The 19,906-nt window shown below is 35.7% G+C and overlaps 1 protein-coding gene across 2 annotated transcripts; it reads right to left on the reverse strand.

Annotated features, from left to right (window-relative positions):
• Positions 1-1,024: 1,024 nt before the first annotated feature.
• Positions 1,025-18,206, reverse strand: LOC126818423 (uncharacterized). Of its 2 annotated transcripts, none has more exons than XM_050545838.1 (2): positions 17,957-18,206; positions 1,025-4,997 (listed from the first exon to the last, which is right to left on the reverse strand). In XM_050545838.1, the coding sequence occupies exon 2, from the start codon at positions 4,425-4,427 to the stop codon at positions 2,292-2,294; it is 2,136 nt and encodes a 711-aa protein (XP_050401795.1). In that variant the 5' UTR covers positions 4,428-4,997; positions 17,957-18,206; the 3' UTR covers positions 1,025-2,291. The 2 variants fall into 2 exon arrangements, with proteins under 2 accessions (XP_050401795.1, XP_050401794.1); XM_050545837.2 differs by lacking the exon at positions 17,957-18,206 and adding an exon at positions 7,675-7,770.
• Positions 18,207-19,906: the final 1,700 nt, after the last annotated feature.

The following is a 19,906-nucleotide window of genomic DNA, read 5'->3' on the forward strand; positions in this document are numbered from 1 at the left end:
GCCATTGAAACAATTTAGGTAGAAGATTGGTGTTGCGATGACTGTTCAGCCTTGACTGCCACGAATTGAGGACTTGGTGCGAAGGGGATTTAAATATCTGTATATGCTAAAGGCTGGATACTTGTATTTATATTAAATGTGCATTATGTAAGATTTAGATAAAGAGCTGAAAGTTCTCGCTACAATAGTTACAGATATGTTGCCAGGCAACGAAACATAAGCCTACCGCCGCTAAATCTGCTGAGCAGTCGACCAGGGTTGTCGCATATTTATTCTTTTAATCTGATATCAATTCCATACAGTTCGGATGATAAATTTTGTTGCTAGGGCATTCGCAAAGTTGAACAAAGTAAACCAAGGTTTATAACTGTCGGAGTAATTAACGGAAATTGCTGAATTCAATAGGCTTCATCATTTTACTAATATAAATAATGCAAATAAATTTTAATACAGATCTGTTGATAACTTTTGTCATGAGAGCGTCTACAAGGTTCAACAAAGTGTACTTGCATTATTTAAAAAAAATTGATGCTTTTCCGGTGACTTTCAATTAATTTGTCAATTATTGTGTAATAAAATAGGCGATCAGATGGCTTAAATATAGAATGGATTAGAACCCTCTCGCTATTTAATAATGGCTAATAGAGATCATCATGTAAAATTTAGATAAAGCGGTGGCCGTTCTTGCTATATTAGTTCAAAAATATATAATGGAAAATGAATATATTGAAAATCTCATTCAAATTACTTTATTCTAAATAATGTTATGAGTTTTGGGAGATGTAGTGTAGATTGTTTATGGCAGGAAAGGTACTTGACAAACACGACCTAGTTTTGATTATCCATTTGATCGGTAATTTTTTTAGTTTAGCGGACGCTTTAATCCATTTAAATCTCTGCCACCAATGGTCTAGAGAGTTGATTATGGTCTTCTCTTGTCATGTTAATAAATGCCTCAATAATAGTTTATATAGCATTTGGAGCCAAAATAAACAACTGCAATATAAGCAAATTTAGCATTTAGATTTGGTGATATATTTGGACTAAAAACATATTCAAACTTATTAATCTATCAGAAATTTGCTTCAAATCCCACTCAAAATATTGTATTCACGAGGAAATACCCCACGCTATAAAAAAAACCTACTAAAAGAAGTCATGTTTGTGTCACGTGACTTGGCTGTCGCGGTACCTAGGAAGGGTTGCGAAGCCGGGGGGAAATTCATTGCATATAAAAGACAATGTTTTCTTTAATCACTGTCCATTTATCATACATATCGAAGCCTAAGTAAATTCTCGAATTATCCACGGCCCACGTCCTTTTCCGTGTTTTTTTTTTCTCGGAAACTAATGCAAGTTTAAGTCTCTCACTTTTTCCACGTCCACTCACCATCAAGTTTATCAACATATACACCAAGCGCTCCATAACCACCCGATGAATAATTTTGTGGGAAAGTATCTTGAATATGTAAGTAGAATGTACATGATATGTGAGGTAGTAAAACAAATAATCTCAACAATAAAACAAAACTATAGCACATTAAATATTAATTTAGTTTTATAATCAAGTTTATTAAAGGCTCAATACCACTCTTGTTGTAACTGAATAATATGTCCCAATCTTTATTCTGGTCAACAAATTGTACTATTTTACAATATTTCAATTAATTGATGATACAAATTTCATCTTAACACACCTTATTTAAAAATTTTGAAAAATTCAACATAATGGTTTGAAACGTCTAACGTAAACCTTTTCAAATGAAACTTCGATTTAAACATATTTTCGTACCCTCTGGACAAGTAAAATAGGATGTAATGGATAATTTACACAACAGGTAGGACACTTAAACATCTAGTACTTAGATAGAGATATTATTTATTTTCTAGAGCTTTCAAGCCAGCAAGAGTGTTATTGTCCCTTTAAAGGAAACGTCCTGTCCTTGCAGATTGTAGGTATTATATTCATAATCTAGTATTGAAACAATTTCAACCAATCATCTCCGCAGTAAACAAGCAACGCATTGCACGTGCCATAATCCTCTTATATCAGAGAGAGAGAGAGAGAGAGAGAGAGAGGGAGAGAGAGAGGGGGGGAGTTTTATTTCAATAATTCTCTTGCACGTGGGGGCCTTTAGCAATGGGAGAAAATTATCCTCATGGCACTGCTCTCAGCCAAATGTTTCGTACTTTGGGTTCTGCATTGAAGAAACTATCTTAATATTAGATAATGAATAACATATACAGAATTGCAACGACTGTACTTCTCCTTTAAGGCAGGTAAACATTATTTAGATCATGAATTCCTTACTGGAATGACTATCATTGTCAACATCCGTTAAACCACAGTTACTCGTAGAACTAAAAGTTTCTGTAGGTAAGGCACTATCTCCGGATTCACTACACGTATACCATGGCGCCTTACTGTTCTCGCTTGTCTCAACTACCTTAAACACTTTCGAGGGCTCAGTCAAAATTTCGTCCATATAAGCCACATTTTCGTAAACAGCTGGCAGTTTTTTAACTGGCACACGCATTTCCATGTAAACATTATTATCTTCATTTACGTAGCCCACATTTCTCTTAAGTTTGTAATTTTTACTTTTTGATTTGTTGGATGAATTATCACCCCTTGTCTCAGAACGTCCTTCAACGCGCTTCTTGTTTCTTTTGTTAGCTTTACGGACGTTTGTACGCGCACTAGCGTCTCTGACAGTTGGATCCGATGAACAGGAATCAGTTTCATTTTCGCAAGGCACTGTATACTTCCGGCGATCCAACATTGTAACAGGAAGTTGAGACCATTGCAAATTTCTATCACTACCAGCATTAAGAACCTGCATATTATGGGCGTCTCGCCGTAAAAGCGAATGAAAGGAGTCCAGACGTTTAAGATAAATTTGCCCGTGTTTAGTCTCTTGAATAGCATCACAATCCTCGGTTAACAAGACGGATAATTTTGGAACATAATTGTCCTGTTCCGGCCACAAACCACTGGGAGACGAGTCGGTATCGCTGCTGGAACACGAGAAACGTTCGTTACTAGTACTCGGTGTGTCAGTGGTATAATCAGACCAATCGTAGCCAGGGAGATGGTCCGATTGTTCCATAAACTGTCTATGAACATAGTTCCTCGAGGTTAAGAAACTAATAACCGATCGGCGCTCTTCGTCTGACATTGTCTCTAGATTCTTAAAATCTATGTTAGGATTAGACAAAGCTGTACTTATGGTAGAATTTCTGTCCCCAGGTACTGATGATTCCACGAACGACTCCTGGAGTAGATATTTGTAAAATTGCTCCTCAGTCAGACCTGATTGGTACTGACTCAACCAACCCGGGTTAAATGGTCTCTGTAGTTCTTTATTATGTTTTACACACAGACTTAGTTTACAGTTAATACAATCTTTGTTTGGGCACATATCTTCTTTGTGGTCCTCATCCGAATGATGAGTTCGCCTATGGAAAAATTTATAATAAATGCACATGGAAGCAATGCAAACCAAGGATGCGCCAATTGTTATATATACAAAGTAATATATCGGATAATCGTCCATTAACATCCAAACAGCACATAATGTAGCATTTTCTAAAACCATAATGATGTAGAAGAATGAATAACGGAACGTGGAGTTATTCTTGTTGATATTAATAAAACAGAATATATACACATATGCTGTAATCATTCCCTTAACAACACGATAACACCCGGTTCCACTAATTCCTGCTAACACAGATGTAAAAACACAGAGGCACATAGTAATCCAATGTAGAGTCAGCACTAAATATATCCAATGATGATAGAGAGTTGCAAATAGGACCAAAGATAGTATACGTGCAGTAATTTCCCCCATTCGCCACAAAAAACGGAAAAATGTACCACAACATATCGGAATCATATCTTCTACCTGTTCACTCGATTGTTTCAACCTTTGATAACTAGCAATTGCCCATGAAGATGAAATTAAAGTAGTCCCAATGGCCGCGTAAAGTAACAGTATCAGCAATATGGAACCCGTAAAACCACCAAGTAATAAAAAAGATATTATAAGTAATAATGGTAAACTTGAGGTAAATGTATAAATAAATCTCAATAAACACAATTCAGCCAGGTCCTTCTTCTTTTTATTCACGTCCTTTTCTAATAAAATAGAAAAATGGCGCCAATGGAAACCAAGTAGCATTACGTGAGTAAACGCCATTAAAATTAGCCGCCATGACGCCAAGTTTTCCTTTTGGCGCTGGAGTAGCAATATGGCGGATACGAGTTGAACTGTTACTAAGGGTATGATTAAAAGTCCTGAAATTAGACTAAACCAAACACGCAATTCGACATCTAACCATAGAGAATAGGCTAGAAAACAGTTCAATCCTAGTTCTACTAGATGAGTTATTAGAGATATTAATATATAAACCACAAAACCCATCTTTACATAAAGTTTAACCACATTAACTGCTTAGAAATGTTTGGTTATTCACTTGAGCTAAATTTACTAACACACATTGTATAAGCCGCCACATGACGCTTTTGTATGTTCATCGCTTGCGATCTTTACATATCCCTGTTAAGAATATTAGCGCTCCAAACGTCTCCAAGGCAGTAATGATACTATAGATTTTCTTTTTCTTGCTATGGAATTCAAGTTCATTCTCCACCCTCTCGGTTCAAACTTATAAACAAGTCAAGGGTGAAATAAGAGAGGTAAAGAACCTTCAATGTCTATATTTTTTTGTTGTGTAGAAAGTTGTGTAAATTTGCGAGAAGCCGTCGTTCCTAGCCATCAGTTGAAGGTACACGTTGGTTGTCTATTCATCTAATGTTGAAAGTAAACAAGTCCATCACGTTACACCTTTAGCTCTTGAACTTCCCGTATATATTCTTTGGTAAAATACAGTGTCACCTGCATTCCCCTCTCTTCACAAAATCAATGTAGACAAAACATAAGGTAAAGCAACTGTTCGTAATTCGTTTATTTTTACCGTCTATCAATTCAATCCTGAAAGAAAATAGAAAAAGATTTATTACTTATATACGTGTATTTATCGACACAATAATAGACATCTGTCTGAGCCGTGCCGCGCGTACAACCATTCAAAACGTAATACAAGCATAGTTGACACAAATAAAATACCATTGAGAAAAACTGTTTCAAAAGAAAATAAAAGTTCACTCTCATCGCGCCATGCTCATTCACAAGCAATAAAGCATGTATGTATCTAGTAAAATCGACAAAACAAAACAAAACTTCATAAAACAAAACAAAAAACACGAAATTTCTTATGGTGGTTCTCAATTTCATCTCTAATGTTTAAGACAACTAAATATCATAAGACCGGACCTTAATTTATCAACGATTCGATCAAACAGACTCAAAAGTAACAGGCCCTTCCCCTATAGTAATTAATTCTATCCCACACACAAAAAAGAATGTACTTTTTTGGAATAAATATATTTTCCCCAGATTACTACAAGGAAAATTTATAGTTAGACATACAAACTAAATATTTTACCATACAGTATAAAACGTAATTCAATCACCTCCATTCAACTACAGCAAACATATCATATTAGCCACTGACATGATTTCTATCACTATCACCTACCTTCATATTATAACCTTCCTCATGATCAAACATTAGGTAGTATAGACTAAAAAATCCTTCGCTTTTAAACCCTTCTTCTATGTCCTCTTATTTACAAAGTTTTATGTCGTTTCATCCTTTCACTCCAAAAAACGCGTGTGATATTTCACAAAGAGATGTCACCCCAAAATAATGCATTTTTGCCAGCGCTATTCAAGTAAAAAAACTTCAATTAACTGTGGGATTTTTTTTCATCGAGTTCTCTTTCATTTTTATAGATGTGAAATGCCCTAGAGCGTGTTAAGTTGAAAGGTTTAAATTTACGAAGGTGTCTATTATAACGACGACCGTCGACACAGAAATTACTTAAACAGCTTATTTATCATATAATTGAACTAGAAACCTTTTAAAATGATCTTATATACAATAAAAATCTTGAAAGTCGTGAAAATATCTGTAGTTTATTGTTAGGGGCCTCTAGAAGATCGCACTTTATCAAACAGTTAAACCGCCGTGAATTTAAAGCGATACAGCCTTTAGCCAATTTCTTGAAGTAATTTGTCAGTTTGTTGCATCGGAAAACTACGGAAACTGTGATGTAACATTCAATTCTTTTGTGGATTTGAATTTTATTAACTAAGCAAGACGTCTATATGCTTCCATTTATTATGTCCATTGCTTAAAATGTGTACGTACACGTAGTCCAAATCTTAAAGATACATTATGTAAGATTAAGATAAAGAGCTAGCCATTCTTGCTATAATAGTCGAAAATAGATAATGTAAAATGAATAATTTGAAAATATTCATTCCAATTACTCTATTGCGAGCGAAGATATTAGCTTTTGAAGGTTTGACAAGACGTGTGCAGTAATTTTAACCACCGTACTGGTTGTGCGAAGCTAAGTTTCGCTCCTCCATTTTTAGCTTAAATCAAAATATGGCTGAACTGTTCTAATCTATTTAATATCGGAGAAATCCAATGACATCGAGAGTTGGTTATGGCCTGGATAAGTTAATTAATGTCTAATTAATAATTTAGAAAACATTTCAGGCCTAAAGAAAGACCTGCAATAGGCAAATGTAGCTCTTGCATTCTGTCATTAGTATAAAATTTTTTCACAAAATAAACGATAATGTCGCTTTTAACTATCAACATATACAAGATATCTATATGCTTCCATTTATCTTAACTTTAGTCCACACCTAAAGACGTTCTGTCAATATTTCAAAATCTCACAAAATAAATGACAACGTCGCTTTTAATTCCGCCGGTCCAACTGATAAGTATGATCAAACAATGTACAGATATACATACACAATTAGATTACTCTATAAAGTTTACCACCTTACTCCAGAGATAAAAGAGATATAACAATCACCCCGGGCATTATACAAACTTTAAACTATATTATACATTACATTTTAATGATTCATCGCCTATAACCGACTGAATAACAAAGATCAAACAAAATATCCAATTTCGGAAAAAAATCCAAATAACTGCTTTTAAGCACAACATATTCAAAAATTATTTATAACTTAATGGTTATCACCAATAACGTAACAGTTATCACCAATAACGTAATAGCCATCACCAATAACGTATTAATATCACCGGTAACTTAATGGTTATCACCAATAACCTCATACCAAAGATCCAGTGATGTAGATTATACACTCAAAAATGATTTATAAAATATTTCAAATTCAAACAATAAACAAAATCTTTATATTCAATGATACAAAGTGAATTACAATTAACCAAAATATTCAATTTCTAAAAAAGAAAAAATAACTTAATACCAAATATCAAGTGATGTAGATTATACACTCAGCAGTGAATGAAATCAAATTATTCAAATTCAAACAATAAACAAAAGAATGTTACAAACAGCGTGAATTGCAATTAACCAAGCCTCTCGATTTTAATCTAAACACTTACAGCTATATTTAGACATTAATCAAAATAAATCATCCACTTTATGGCCCTGTGCCTTTGGTATAGGTATCCTACAACTGTCCATATTCCCTAAAGCAACATAATGATACATATAGTTTAACTAGGTCCCACGTCTTATATATATATTACCTGTATGTTTGAGCCCAGGTATATCAGTGGTGTATAAATCCCCATGTATTAAAGCGAGAAACGTAAACTGGATTCACACCACGACTGTTACACCTGTAATCTGTTTGTGTGGAAGATTAAACGATTTAGTTCGTTACATACCTAGATTCCAGTGAAGTTTATTAATAGAACACCAGGTGGCAGTAGCCGTACATGTAGATAGTCATCGTAACCCAAGGCGTGTTTAAATCAAACGTCTGAGCTACTTTAAAATAATCCTTACCTGCGTCTCCACTGTTGCGGAGGAGGACCAATGGCCGTTCCAAAGGTTTAATATCCAAACCAATTATGCACAATATAATTTCAATAAATAGTTTATGTAAGACTACAATGGCACTGACGTTTACCTGACTTGCCAAGATGGAATTATAAAACACATTATACCACTTCCATAATATAACATTATTCAGATACAACTAATGTGTTAACCAAACGGAAAGTGAAAAAAGATGACTCAGCTTAGATACCAACCCTTTTAAATAGTTGTACGTTATCGAGAACGTTTTATTACAAGACCAGATGCATTCTCAAATAAAAGACATACTATTTACAAATGGGACATAAAACGAATAGGGAAGTTAATCTATGATCATGATTATAGTAAAAGAAAAAAAAAACATAAGGAAACGGGAAAAAAATAATTCATTCAGATGTTAAACCAGCTATTTTAAAGTTAACTCTTTGAACTTCTAGCTTTCAAAATTAGAATGATATAATTGTGTCCATATCCGTAAAATTGTGGCGATTAATGTACATTAAGATAATTATTCGTTATGCATAACCGCACAAAAATAGTAAATAGAATTAACCCGGCGAACTGAATGCATAATTTATTCAAAATAACCCGGTAGGGGTCAAACTTAAGGGGATTTACTATTGTATGTAGATGGCTTGAAGCTATTTAATCTTCTTGCATTGGTAAATCCAATCATGTGGGTGACACGCTCTAAATGAGTCCCATACGCTGGTAATCTAACAATATATTGATTGTATCTTTTATAATCCCTCTTTTGACATAAGCTTATAATCCCCCTTTACCTTCCCAATTGAAGTTATATAGCTCCGTCAACATGGATTATCAAATTATAATCAAATTAGTCAAGTCCGTTATTTTATTACAGGACTGCCAAAATTTTATAATTTTATATCGTGTTATGCTTGAAATACACACAAGACACGTTTAGGATTATAGTGCTTGATAACGACTGGAGAATCATATTAGTATTTTTTATCTTAAAAACTTTTTTTGTAATAATAACGCCTTTATCTCGAGAATAGATCAACCGAAAGTTTAAATCAATGCTAGTTTTATTTCACCACTGGTTTACGATGGCGAACGGCCATTACCTCTTTAGGTCGATTCTCTTAAGAAATCAATCAAGAGACAAAACAAATATACATAGAGAAGGATGTGTCTTTTCTTGACATTTATGTACGACCATTCGACTTTAAAGTTATGTTAAAAATGCAAACATATGTGCAAATGGAGGACAGATTTTGGCAAGGGCACAGAAAGTTCACAATGTGAATTTATCATTTAATTTCCGAGTCGACCACACTGCCGGTGAACTGGATATCAAAAACAAAATCTCACGGTCTTCGGCCTTGAAAAGGCGACGTGAAGTGGGTGATTTCAGTATTTATGACGTGAATTAATTGATATAATTATTTTATTTTTTTGCTCTCTGGTATCGCTAAATACTTGCTGATGTAGTTTAATTGGAGGTTCGGGACTATTAAATCTAAAATATAGTTCTAGATAATTATTAGTTTCCTTAATACCTAGTTTATATTAAACAATCAGAGCATAGCTATCAAACAATCTTCTTGTACATCTCTTAAATTCCCGAGTGTTATCACAAAATCTTAGACCACAATTACTCAGAAAAAAACATCACTACCTCTCTATATCTAAAACCTATAAATATCGTGAGAAAGAGATGGAAATTGTTTAATCACCGTTTTAGTGCTTGTGTTTATTATTAAGAATTCTATAATGACAAGTAATAACTGAAAAGCTGCATTTGACATGTTCTCTATAGGTATAGTTAATAAACAAATTGCAGTTGTATTATTTGTATACATGTATATATATAATTTATATATATATATATATATATATATATATATATATATATATATATATATATATATATATATGTATACGCCAGTAAATATACATGCATTGTATCACAATTAATGCTTATACACGTATTTCCTCCTTGAATAGAGCCATTAATTATTAAGATCCGTTTGTAGTTTTTGGTGTAAGTACACGACAGCTCCACTTAATATTAAACTGACAACCCGACAATAACGATTGATAGAGACAAATTTGTGGGGGATTCAATGAGAATTTTCTGCACAATTATATCCGGTGTATTCACATACTGTTGTGAGCTGGGTATCAAAGTGTTATTGTCTTGTCAGACAAGAAAGACATTGGTAAAATTCTACGTTGAAATGAAAAAATATTGTAGGGCTAACAAATTATTGTTGAACTTTGTATTTACCATAGGGCTGGTGAGTCGGGTACCAATGGCCCAGTGAGTTTGTTAAAAGTACTATCCCAGATTTCATAGGGCACCACAAATAAAAGCAACAACAAATATCTGATTCAAACACCCAAAATGTGACCGAGCCTATTTTCCTCGTCTTAAATGTCAAGTCGTTCGGATATGAGCGCTTTTTATTCATCGGGATTACGTGAAATGGGGTTTAACGTCTTAGTTTTGTGCACCAACCAGGCTAATGAAGACGCAATGGCGTTACGGCCTGCTCTTATTTTGATTTGATTTCCCATTGCCAGGACATTCTAAACGTGTAACTAATGGTATGCACAGAACCGCGCATTTACGTACCATCGGAGGACTTGACGCATTACTTGTTCGGATTATCCAGGTACTTACAGAGCGTGGAATTTTAAATACATAGAATCTAAAAGTTTGTGTTTCTTCGACACACCACCAGACCTTCAGAACCCTTAAACCCAGTAGCTTCGGCTTTTTAAACTATCGCCCCATTTACCTAAAACTGGGGACATAATATACACGTGTCAGAATATGATTACTCTTTTTAGAACACCCGATAAAACATTTTATTTGAATAGTGAATAATTTCTACTTTCCTTTTGTATTGGCAACTAATAACATTAAATTCTGTAGTGAAAGCTGCCAATCACCGTACATGATAAACATAACCCTAATAAAAATATGTCGCATTCAACGAGTCAAAACTTAAGATTTATTTAGTGCGAGTTTTGTAATTCTCTTGGAAAGGTTCATTTTAAATAACCTTTTACAAGTGTTGAACATTCTACCTGGATTTCATCAACATTTTTACCTGAGTAACAACACACCAATCCTTTGTGATTGAACAACAAGACTAGTTGGAATTCAAATGCCGTAAAACTGTTGCCAATTCTGCATTGCACAAATAGAGGACATAACTGACATTTACCCAGAGATGGCGTGTCGTTAGATTAAATAAAACCGATTCACATAGAGAATATCTTGATTCTAATTCACTACACTAAACTTCTATATAAAACTCCGGTTTTATAGATATCGAGTAATAATATTACTTATGCAAATGCAATGGGGTATAATGCCCCACTATTCGGCACCAACTGGACTATTGAAGACGGGCATGCAGTGTGCTATAAGGCAACTTTTGCGCGGACAGTGGCACCGCGACCTACTCTTATATCGAATTCCGACAGTAAAGGGTCCTTTAACGTGCACGCCAATGTGTACATGATGCCTTGGTTTTTCGTCACATCCGAACGTGTCCTGCACCACTGAGAAGGGGGGACCAAGCCGGAAAACCCCGATGAACTTTCTCACAGGAATTGAACACGGGACCTCCAAGTTAGCGGGGCAATCTCTTACCCACTCCTTATTAATTACGAGCATAAAACATCCCTCTTTTATTATTCGTTACGGGTTATTTTCTCTGAGTAAATTTCATTTTAGGGAAATATAGGTAAGTTAGCCACACAGCAGCTTGTCCAAAAGAAAAATTTGGATGTTGACTCAATTTTAATGGGATCTAGGATACTTCAAGAAATCGAATTTCTATCATGTTTATAAGTTTTTGCGGACACAATATATATCTCTTGAACAGAAAGATTTCTTATAGGACACCATTAATAAGAGCGACTACAAGTGCTATGACCAAAGTTTTGCCCGGACATAGGGGTTTCCGCCTACTCTTCGTCGAATTTCAACTGCCAAGGGTTCTTATGTAAATTTCTCGGCCAACACCGGGATCTAACCCGAGAACTGACAGTGAGCTAGTGTCTTACTAACTTGACAACCTTCATTCCCTACTCATTTGACACAGTACCCCATATGTTTACATAATATTACGTCATGACTCACGATTTTATTACGCCCAATTAACCAGTGCATAGCAGAATATTGCAGAAAACGTATTGCGTGACAAACGAGGCTATCAAAACGGATACAATATAAACAATACTGTTTGGAGACGAACCATATTTTCACCGTATTTAATACCTTCAATCACTGTCCAGAGTTTTAAGGAAGACCCCAGATTAAACGAAGGGCTGTCATATTACTGTACATGTACTTGGGATATATTTGATTGAACGGGAAGAATAGACACACTCCCTCAATAGCTCAAGTACCAGAATCCAACGATATTAGAGAGGGATTTCTCGGGCCATTGCTTCAGGAATACGATAGTACCCAAATATTGCATATTCCACAATTAAATAACAACCTAGTACTTTCTCGCCACATAGTTTTCACTTGCCGTAGGACTAATGAAGAAAGTTTGTATGGTGGTTCTAATGCATACTAAACTTAGGCTGCCCCACTTGAGAACCGTTATTTTGCAATTAGCCCAGCTTTAGAACCGAAGTATGAAGTGGATAGGATTCTGGTTCGAATGGTTTCAAAAACTGGGTTCTCTTGTAAACATTGCCAGTTCGAGTACACGACCCCTTGACATAATTTGACGAAGTACATGTAAAATCCGCCTACCCTCACCTTTAATAACGTACAACGTAGTTGGCCATTGTCCGTTCCTAAACAAAGTGACATTTACTATGATATATCCGTTATAAACATAGGAAGTTGATTGCGGCTGAATACGGTTTAGAAGTTTAGAATAAGGTAAACTGTTAATGCTACACTGTAACAAAAAAAAATCCGTGAAAAAACGTAAAAAATTCCGGAAACAAAAATTACCAGGAAAATTGTTTTTCTTGTAATTTACAGAAATACCTTCAAATAACACAAATTCACCCAGTTTCAAATACAGAAAAACAAAATCCTGGTAATTTTTGTTTCCTGGGCATGAAAGTGATAACAATTTAATTGAATTAACCATTGACTTTATACGCGTGTGTGAAATAACTTTATTTAACGTCAGCTTCCACAGAAGTGAAATCGCAGATAATCTTTATACGCAAACTCTTTCCGCGAAAATATGAGCAGGGAATATCCTTTTCGAGAGACGATCGCAAGGTATTACTAACTGCTACTAGTTAGTGATTGGACCGTTTAGAGGATTTCAGATATATACTATTCAAAAAAAGTAGGGGATATTTGATTTTTAAGTGTTATTAAAGTCACCTAATGAAACTGACGAAGAAACAAATGACAAAATGAAATGAAGTTCACATTCATCGATTTATTCCAAATGATCGTTAGACTAAGTAAGGCACAGACTGACCATTATAAGGGTAAAATGATACCCGGGGTCAAACAGCAAAGTTACCACAGCATCACAACCAAGTCAGTAACGGGTAAATCCTCCTCTGTTTGCCAAACAAGCATTGATCCGACGTGGCATACTCCTAATGAGACGTCTAAGGTCATTTTGGTCCAGATTGTCCCATTCCTGTTGCAACGCAGCAGCAAGTTCTTGGACATTGGCAGGACGTTGTTGACGTTGACGTAACCTCTGTCCAAGCATGTCCCAGACATGCTCGATGGGGGAGAGGTCGGGACTCAGTGCTGGCCAAGGTAATGTGGTGATGTTCTGTTGTTGGAGGTAACCTGTAACGATCCTGGCCCTGTGACATCTTGCGTTGTCATCCTGGAAGATGAAACGGCGGCCATGACGTCGTGCGAACGGCACAACATGGACTGCCAAGATGTTGTCCCGGTAGTACTGGCCTGTAACACGCCCTGCAACAACATGTAAAGCCGTTCTTCCAGCAACAGTGATGCCTCCCCACACCATAACAGAACCACCCCCAAATCGATCATGTCGGATGACGTTAACGTCTTGGAAGCGCTCGTTTCGACGACGCCACACCCTCCTACGTCTGTCCAAAAAATCAACAGTGAACCTTGACTCATCTGAAAACATCACATTGCTCCAGCGTCGATTATCCCAGTGTTGACGATCCCTACACCAACGACGTCTTGCCTGAATGTGATGATCTCTCAAACAAGGGATCACGCGAGGACGTCGGGCGCGAAGGTGACCCCTATGCAGTCGATTCCGAATCGTCTGGCCACTCACTCTCACACCAGTGTCTGTTTGAAGACGAGCGCTGATCTGATTTGCTGTGATGACACGATTTCTCAAGGCCAAGGTACGGATAAATCGATCCTGGGCTTGAGTTGTCGCCCTTGGTCGACCTGAGCGTGGTCTGTCCTGTACAGATTGTGTATCACGGTATCTGTACCATAGCCTGCTTATGACAGACTGAGAAACATTCATCGTCCGCGCCACAACGGCCTGTGTTGTGCCGATCTGTAGCATGCCAAGGGCACGTAACCTTTCATTTTGGGTAAGCCGACGCATATCAAAATTTGTTTTCTGGTCACTAAAACAATTAAACTGATGTTTCCACCCTGGAATTCAATGCCACAATGACTGTAACATTCAAAGTCAGAGTCGTGCAAATCTTGGGTTGGACCCCCATGATGATCCCAAGCATCACCTGCATTCCATGCGGTAGCTATTGGTGCGTTTGGGCGTCACATGTAACTGGAAATGTTTCTTCTGTTAGGTTCTATAGTGACTTTTTTCGTAGTCATTTGCATATTTTAGTATTATGCCCCCAAAATCAAATATCCCCTACTTTTTTTGAATAGTATATATAACCTAGGGTTGCGGTTCTATCAATTAGCAGGTATGTAAACTCTGCCATAGAGACACACCGGATTTCACTTGATTACCAGAAAATACAACCTAGACATACGGAGCATTAAAACATATTTTGATACATTTATGACAATACTTACAATCTGATTAACGTATGATGAATAACAATACACTTTATAGATCTTATAAATAATGGAAATTAGATATACATGACATGTATTATACCACAATTTACAAAATATGATTCTTTATATTATGGTTAATAAAATGAAATGAATACTATAACATGATAATTATTAGATATGTATACGATTACTTATCGTTGCATCTGCACACAGAAATTCCTAGTTACTCCACTGTTTATCCCGTAAATCTACAAAATTAAGTCCATTATTCCGTAAAATAACAGAATTAAGTCCACTATAGAAAGGAATAAAACATTTTATCCCTAAATTTCACGGAAATTTCCTGTTTAATACTGAATATTCCATAGAAATACATAAAACATGTAATTTGAAGAAATAAATCACACTTTTAACACAATTTCTTCACAAAAAGTCACCGATTAACAGAAAAAAGTGTTCAACTACGGAATTCGTCCACATAAAACAATGGATATTTCTTACAGTGTGTTCCCACCGTCGTACGATGCGTTACGATAGGGTTGTTCCTATTGATTCCGTGATCTGGTACATGCAGATACGTTCAGATATGTTTCGATACGATCAACACAATTGCTACGACTGACCACAATATATGAGATCTGATAGGATCACTACGATTACTCCACGATTAAAAACCACGATTTTAATCGTGATCAGGCATTCCTAATGAAAGTGTTAAACATCCAACAACATCGAATGTCGTACAACGAATAAGACTAACTTAATCAAATTATTAAACAACAAAAGCAAAGAAACATCAAATGTCAATAGAACAAGGCGATCAACAAAAATGAAATGGGATTTAACGTCCTACTGTTCTGCTCCGACTGGGCTAATGAAGATGGGCATACGCCATGCAGTGTGCTACGAGGGAAATTTGCCCAGACAGCGGCGCTATGGCCTACTCTTATATCGAATTCCAACTGCCAAGGGATCTTTTACGTGCACGCCAATGTGTACACACACCTCGGGTTTTCGTCCAATCCAAACGACTAGGCAGTTGGTCTTGTCAGGTCATCCGTCCTGCATCACTGAAATGGGGAAACCACGCCGGAAACAAGACGATCAAGCAAACCTAATGAAACAGTTAAACATCAAACAACATCTAACGACAACAACATCAATTGTCAAATAGCTTACCTGTTTCATGTTAACCCATATTCTCAAACTAAAGATGTTTAACTCGAAATATAGTTAAGACTGTGTTCTCCTATTTGAACATATTTTTAGTACGATGAACGCCACTTGTAGTCCTCGTTCCTATTTGTCCGCTATATTTCTATAGCTCTCGAGTACAAGGGGTCATATTGTACAGGTCTTCTTATCACCTATAATTGTCCAATCTCGACCAGGGCTGTTCGTTTGATAAACCCTCAACACAAGAGTAACGACTTGGTGAGAAAATGGGACCCGTGTACTTCACGACTACTGAAAGACAGGATCGTTGCCCGATATCCCACCCATTGCGCCATGTCTAATTCACCACTAACCACCTTTCACATTGGTTTTGGTTCGTTGGTTTGAATAGCGTGAAGGGATTCCCCTACTAATTAGCCAAGCCTACAATATACCTTTATTAGTTTTTTTTACCTCAAACATCAATAGACACGAGTACACCCAGTACACCTGAGACATATATATGAACTATTTTATATTAAAAGGACATTATTTTGTTAATTCGGTTTTTTTCTGGAAAACGAATATGAGAAACACTATTCAAGTGTACCCAGCAAAACATCCCTTTAAACTAAACATAACAAAACATGCAACAAATAAAGTGCTACAGGTGCCTAGGCGAATAAAAACATCTTTTGTCGTTTTGTAAAACAGATAAAAGAAAATATAAAAAAAACCCATCATTAATAATTTCCCCAGCAAAACCACCCCTTTAAAACAAATAAAACAAAATATAAGAAATTGAATGTTTCGCGTGTTTAGGTGACTAAAAACTGCTTTTGTCATTTGTATGACAGGGAAACGGAAATAAAAAAACACACACCATTAATAAAATACCCAGCACAAAACATTTCTTTAAACTAAACAAAACAATATAATGTTCTGGGTGTTTAGGCGACTAAAAATAGCTTCTGTAAACGGGGTGAAATTTCTCTTTTAAAAGTGGTATTTTCGCATTACCTTGACGAATTCTCTTCTTGGCATAGCTTTTGTAAAGGAGATCGGACTGAATTTCTGTTATAAAAATATGTGAAATAAAGAGTGGTGTGATGCCAGTACCTTGACGAATTCCCTTCTTATTTGGCATAGCAAATAGTTACAACTATTTCAGCCCCATTTTAGCGACTTAACACAATGGCTGAAAAAATGAATTGTCTGAAATCATAATTTTAATTCCTGGTTCCATCCTATTAATTTGAAGATTAGATCTCAGCCTGTATATAATTGCAAGCCTCAGAACAGCTAAATGCTGTCAAGGTATATCCGAAAAACATTTTCCCAGGCGTTAGATAGAGATTTATTTCACTCACAATGTGAAACGATGGACTATTAATCCTTTAGGTAAACTAGATACAGAACAGGGTTGTAGTGTTCGGTAATGTTAGGTTGTGACACTAACCCCTTAATAACATTCCCACACAAATAAAGCATTGTTATTAACAAACGGGTCATTATTAACACAAATACCAAAACATTGTCATTCGTGTCCATAAAAAGCAACGAAGCAAACAATTATAAAATAAATCTAACGCATTGTATACTGTTTTTAATAATAATATGTAGTATTGAGAATTTGTCTCTATTAAAAGCTATTACACTTCTGATATACTTTCAGTCAACTATTGTTTAATGAAGGTAAAAAAAAATGATAGTATGTAAATGAAAATATACTAATAATGTATTTAATGTAATATAATCATACACTCGATTATATGAAGCAAATCTGACATTTCACCTGACCCAATATTAAATCTATTATGTCCATTTTGGTCGTACTTAACCCAATTTATATATTAATTGAACCATTAACATACCAATTCACAACCGCTTTGGATTGATCTGAAGTCGGACAAAATGTATCCATTTAACTCTCAAATTCTTTGGAAGTCTCCTGATGTCGAATCTCTCTCTCTCTCTCTCTCTCTCTTTCCCTCTCTCTCTCTCGCACACACACACACACACACAGAGACATAATGCATATATAACATGTTTTACATTTTCGACACGACCCTATATATTTGTTTTCACCGCATTCAGTTAAACAACACGGACACGAATTATTATTACTACTGTTACTGGCCGAACAATGGACGACGTTTACTGGACCTTACTTGACCTTTATGCTACCACTTAGTGTCGCCTTTTGAATTCATAAGAGGAAATTACCTGTACTAAGCGAGAACAATACAAACGAAATACATGTAAATACAAGGTAATGATCGGGGATCAGTGTAAATATAAAGTTCCCATCACCGTGACAATAGGCGCACTTGCTTCCAGGTAAATAATAAAACACCCAATATAGATATCAAATATTTGGAAAGATTTCTTTCACAGCAGTGAGGTGTGCTGTCTCAACAACAAAAAAATCCTCCAAAAACACAGTCCCATAGTAATATGGATGGGGGATTTGTGCTAAAGAACACATGTCGCAGCTATATGCGGCGCCTAAAGAAAAGTTTAAGACTCGCCTCTTTAAGTGTTCGGGATAGGGTTAGGAGAAATGATAACGCAAGATGGTTTTAAAAGTTTATATAAATATCATCAATATATCACATAGTTACAACAAAATATAATGATCATCCCGGGAACGCGGTTACAGGTTAAAGATGCAGCATCAAAGTATCAACAATAACATCACATAAAGAACTTCAAAAGCATCATGAATAAGAATAAAATGCCTACTTTGTGGAAATGAGCTGTATCAATCGGGAACGAACCAGTCATCCAAGCAGAAAAAGAAGAGTGAGAGAAAATACTGATTCATATCTTTTAATAAAATGCGCCACCCAAATAAGTCAATTAGGATACAAATCAACTCACCCGATAAACAACCTCAAAGTGAAATGTACAACAAAACCTTCTAAAACCAAAGTAACTCCTCAATATTTTAAACTAAGGACACAAAGAATAAATTCCACCAAACACGAGAATCAAATCCTAGTTTCCACAAAACCAAGACCAAAATTTCAAAAGTATAACTACGATAGAAACGTATATACACCACAACCCATAACACCCTTTTTTACTTTTTTAACTATGGAAAATAAAAACTCCAAATCCCTGAATATACTTGGACCCCCCCCCCCCCCCCCCAAAAAAAAAATAATAAAAAATTTACATAGTAGGCCCTAACTCCTATTTAAGATTCTATCTGTATAAAACAATGTACAAATTAAAACACAAACACTTATGTTTACTTTTTGAAATCCATTTATAATACACAAAATGTACAAAATACTTTAAATATCTATACAACTTTCTTGTAAATGTCAATGTGTATATGTATATAGTATTGTAGTTAACAAGGTGATTGTCAAATATGCACTCTCATAAACTAAAGTTATGTGATCAAGTTTTGTTTCATAAAAATTCCCCTACTAAACTCTCTTTGTCGTATTGTTCATAATTCAAGCGTAACATTCAATATGTAAAAGTCATGAAAAAAATATGAATACGGCACCCCCTGACTTAAACATGATAAACATTGTATTGGTGTGATGTTTTAGTTTAACCCCGTAAAATATGCCAAAACAGTGTTTACAGAAGACTGAAAAAATATTTATGGGGGTGCCCCCCCCCCCCCACAGTGGGAGCAGGGGCGGATCGGGCCATCGGGCGATCGGGCGATAGCCCGAAGGGCCGGTCGGACAAAAAATGAAAAAAAATAATTTTGTCCAATTCGTCTAAAAAACCTTTTCTGCTGAATATTATATGGGGGGGGGGGGGGCATTGGACCGGCCATGGAGCGAGGATGATCATGT

Source organism: Patella vulgata, chromosome 4 (genome assembly GCF_932274485.2).
Source record: "Patella vulgata chromosome 4, xgPatVulg1.2, whole genome shotgun sequence".
In the NCBI taxonomy this organism is placed as follows: domain Eukaryota; kingdom Metazoa; phylum Mollusca; class Gastropoda; family Patellidae; genus Patella; species Patella vulgata.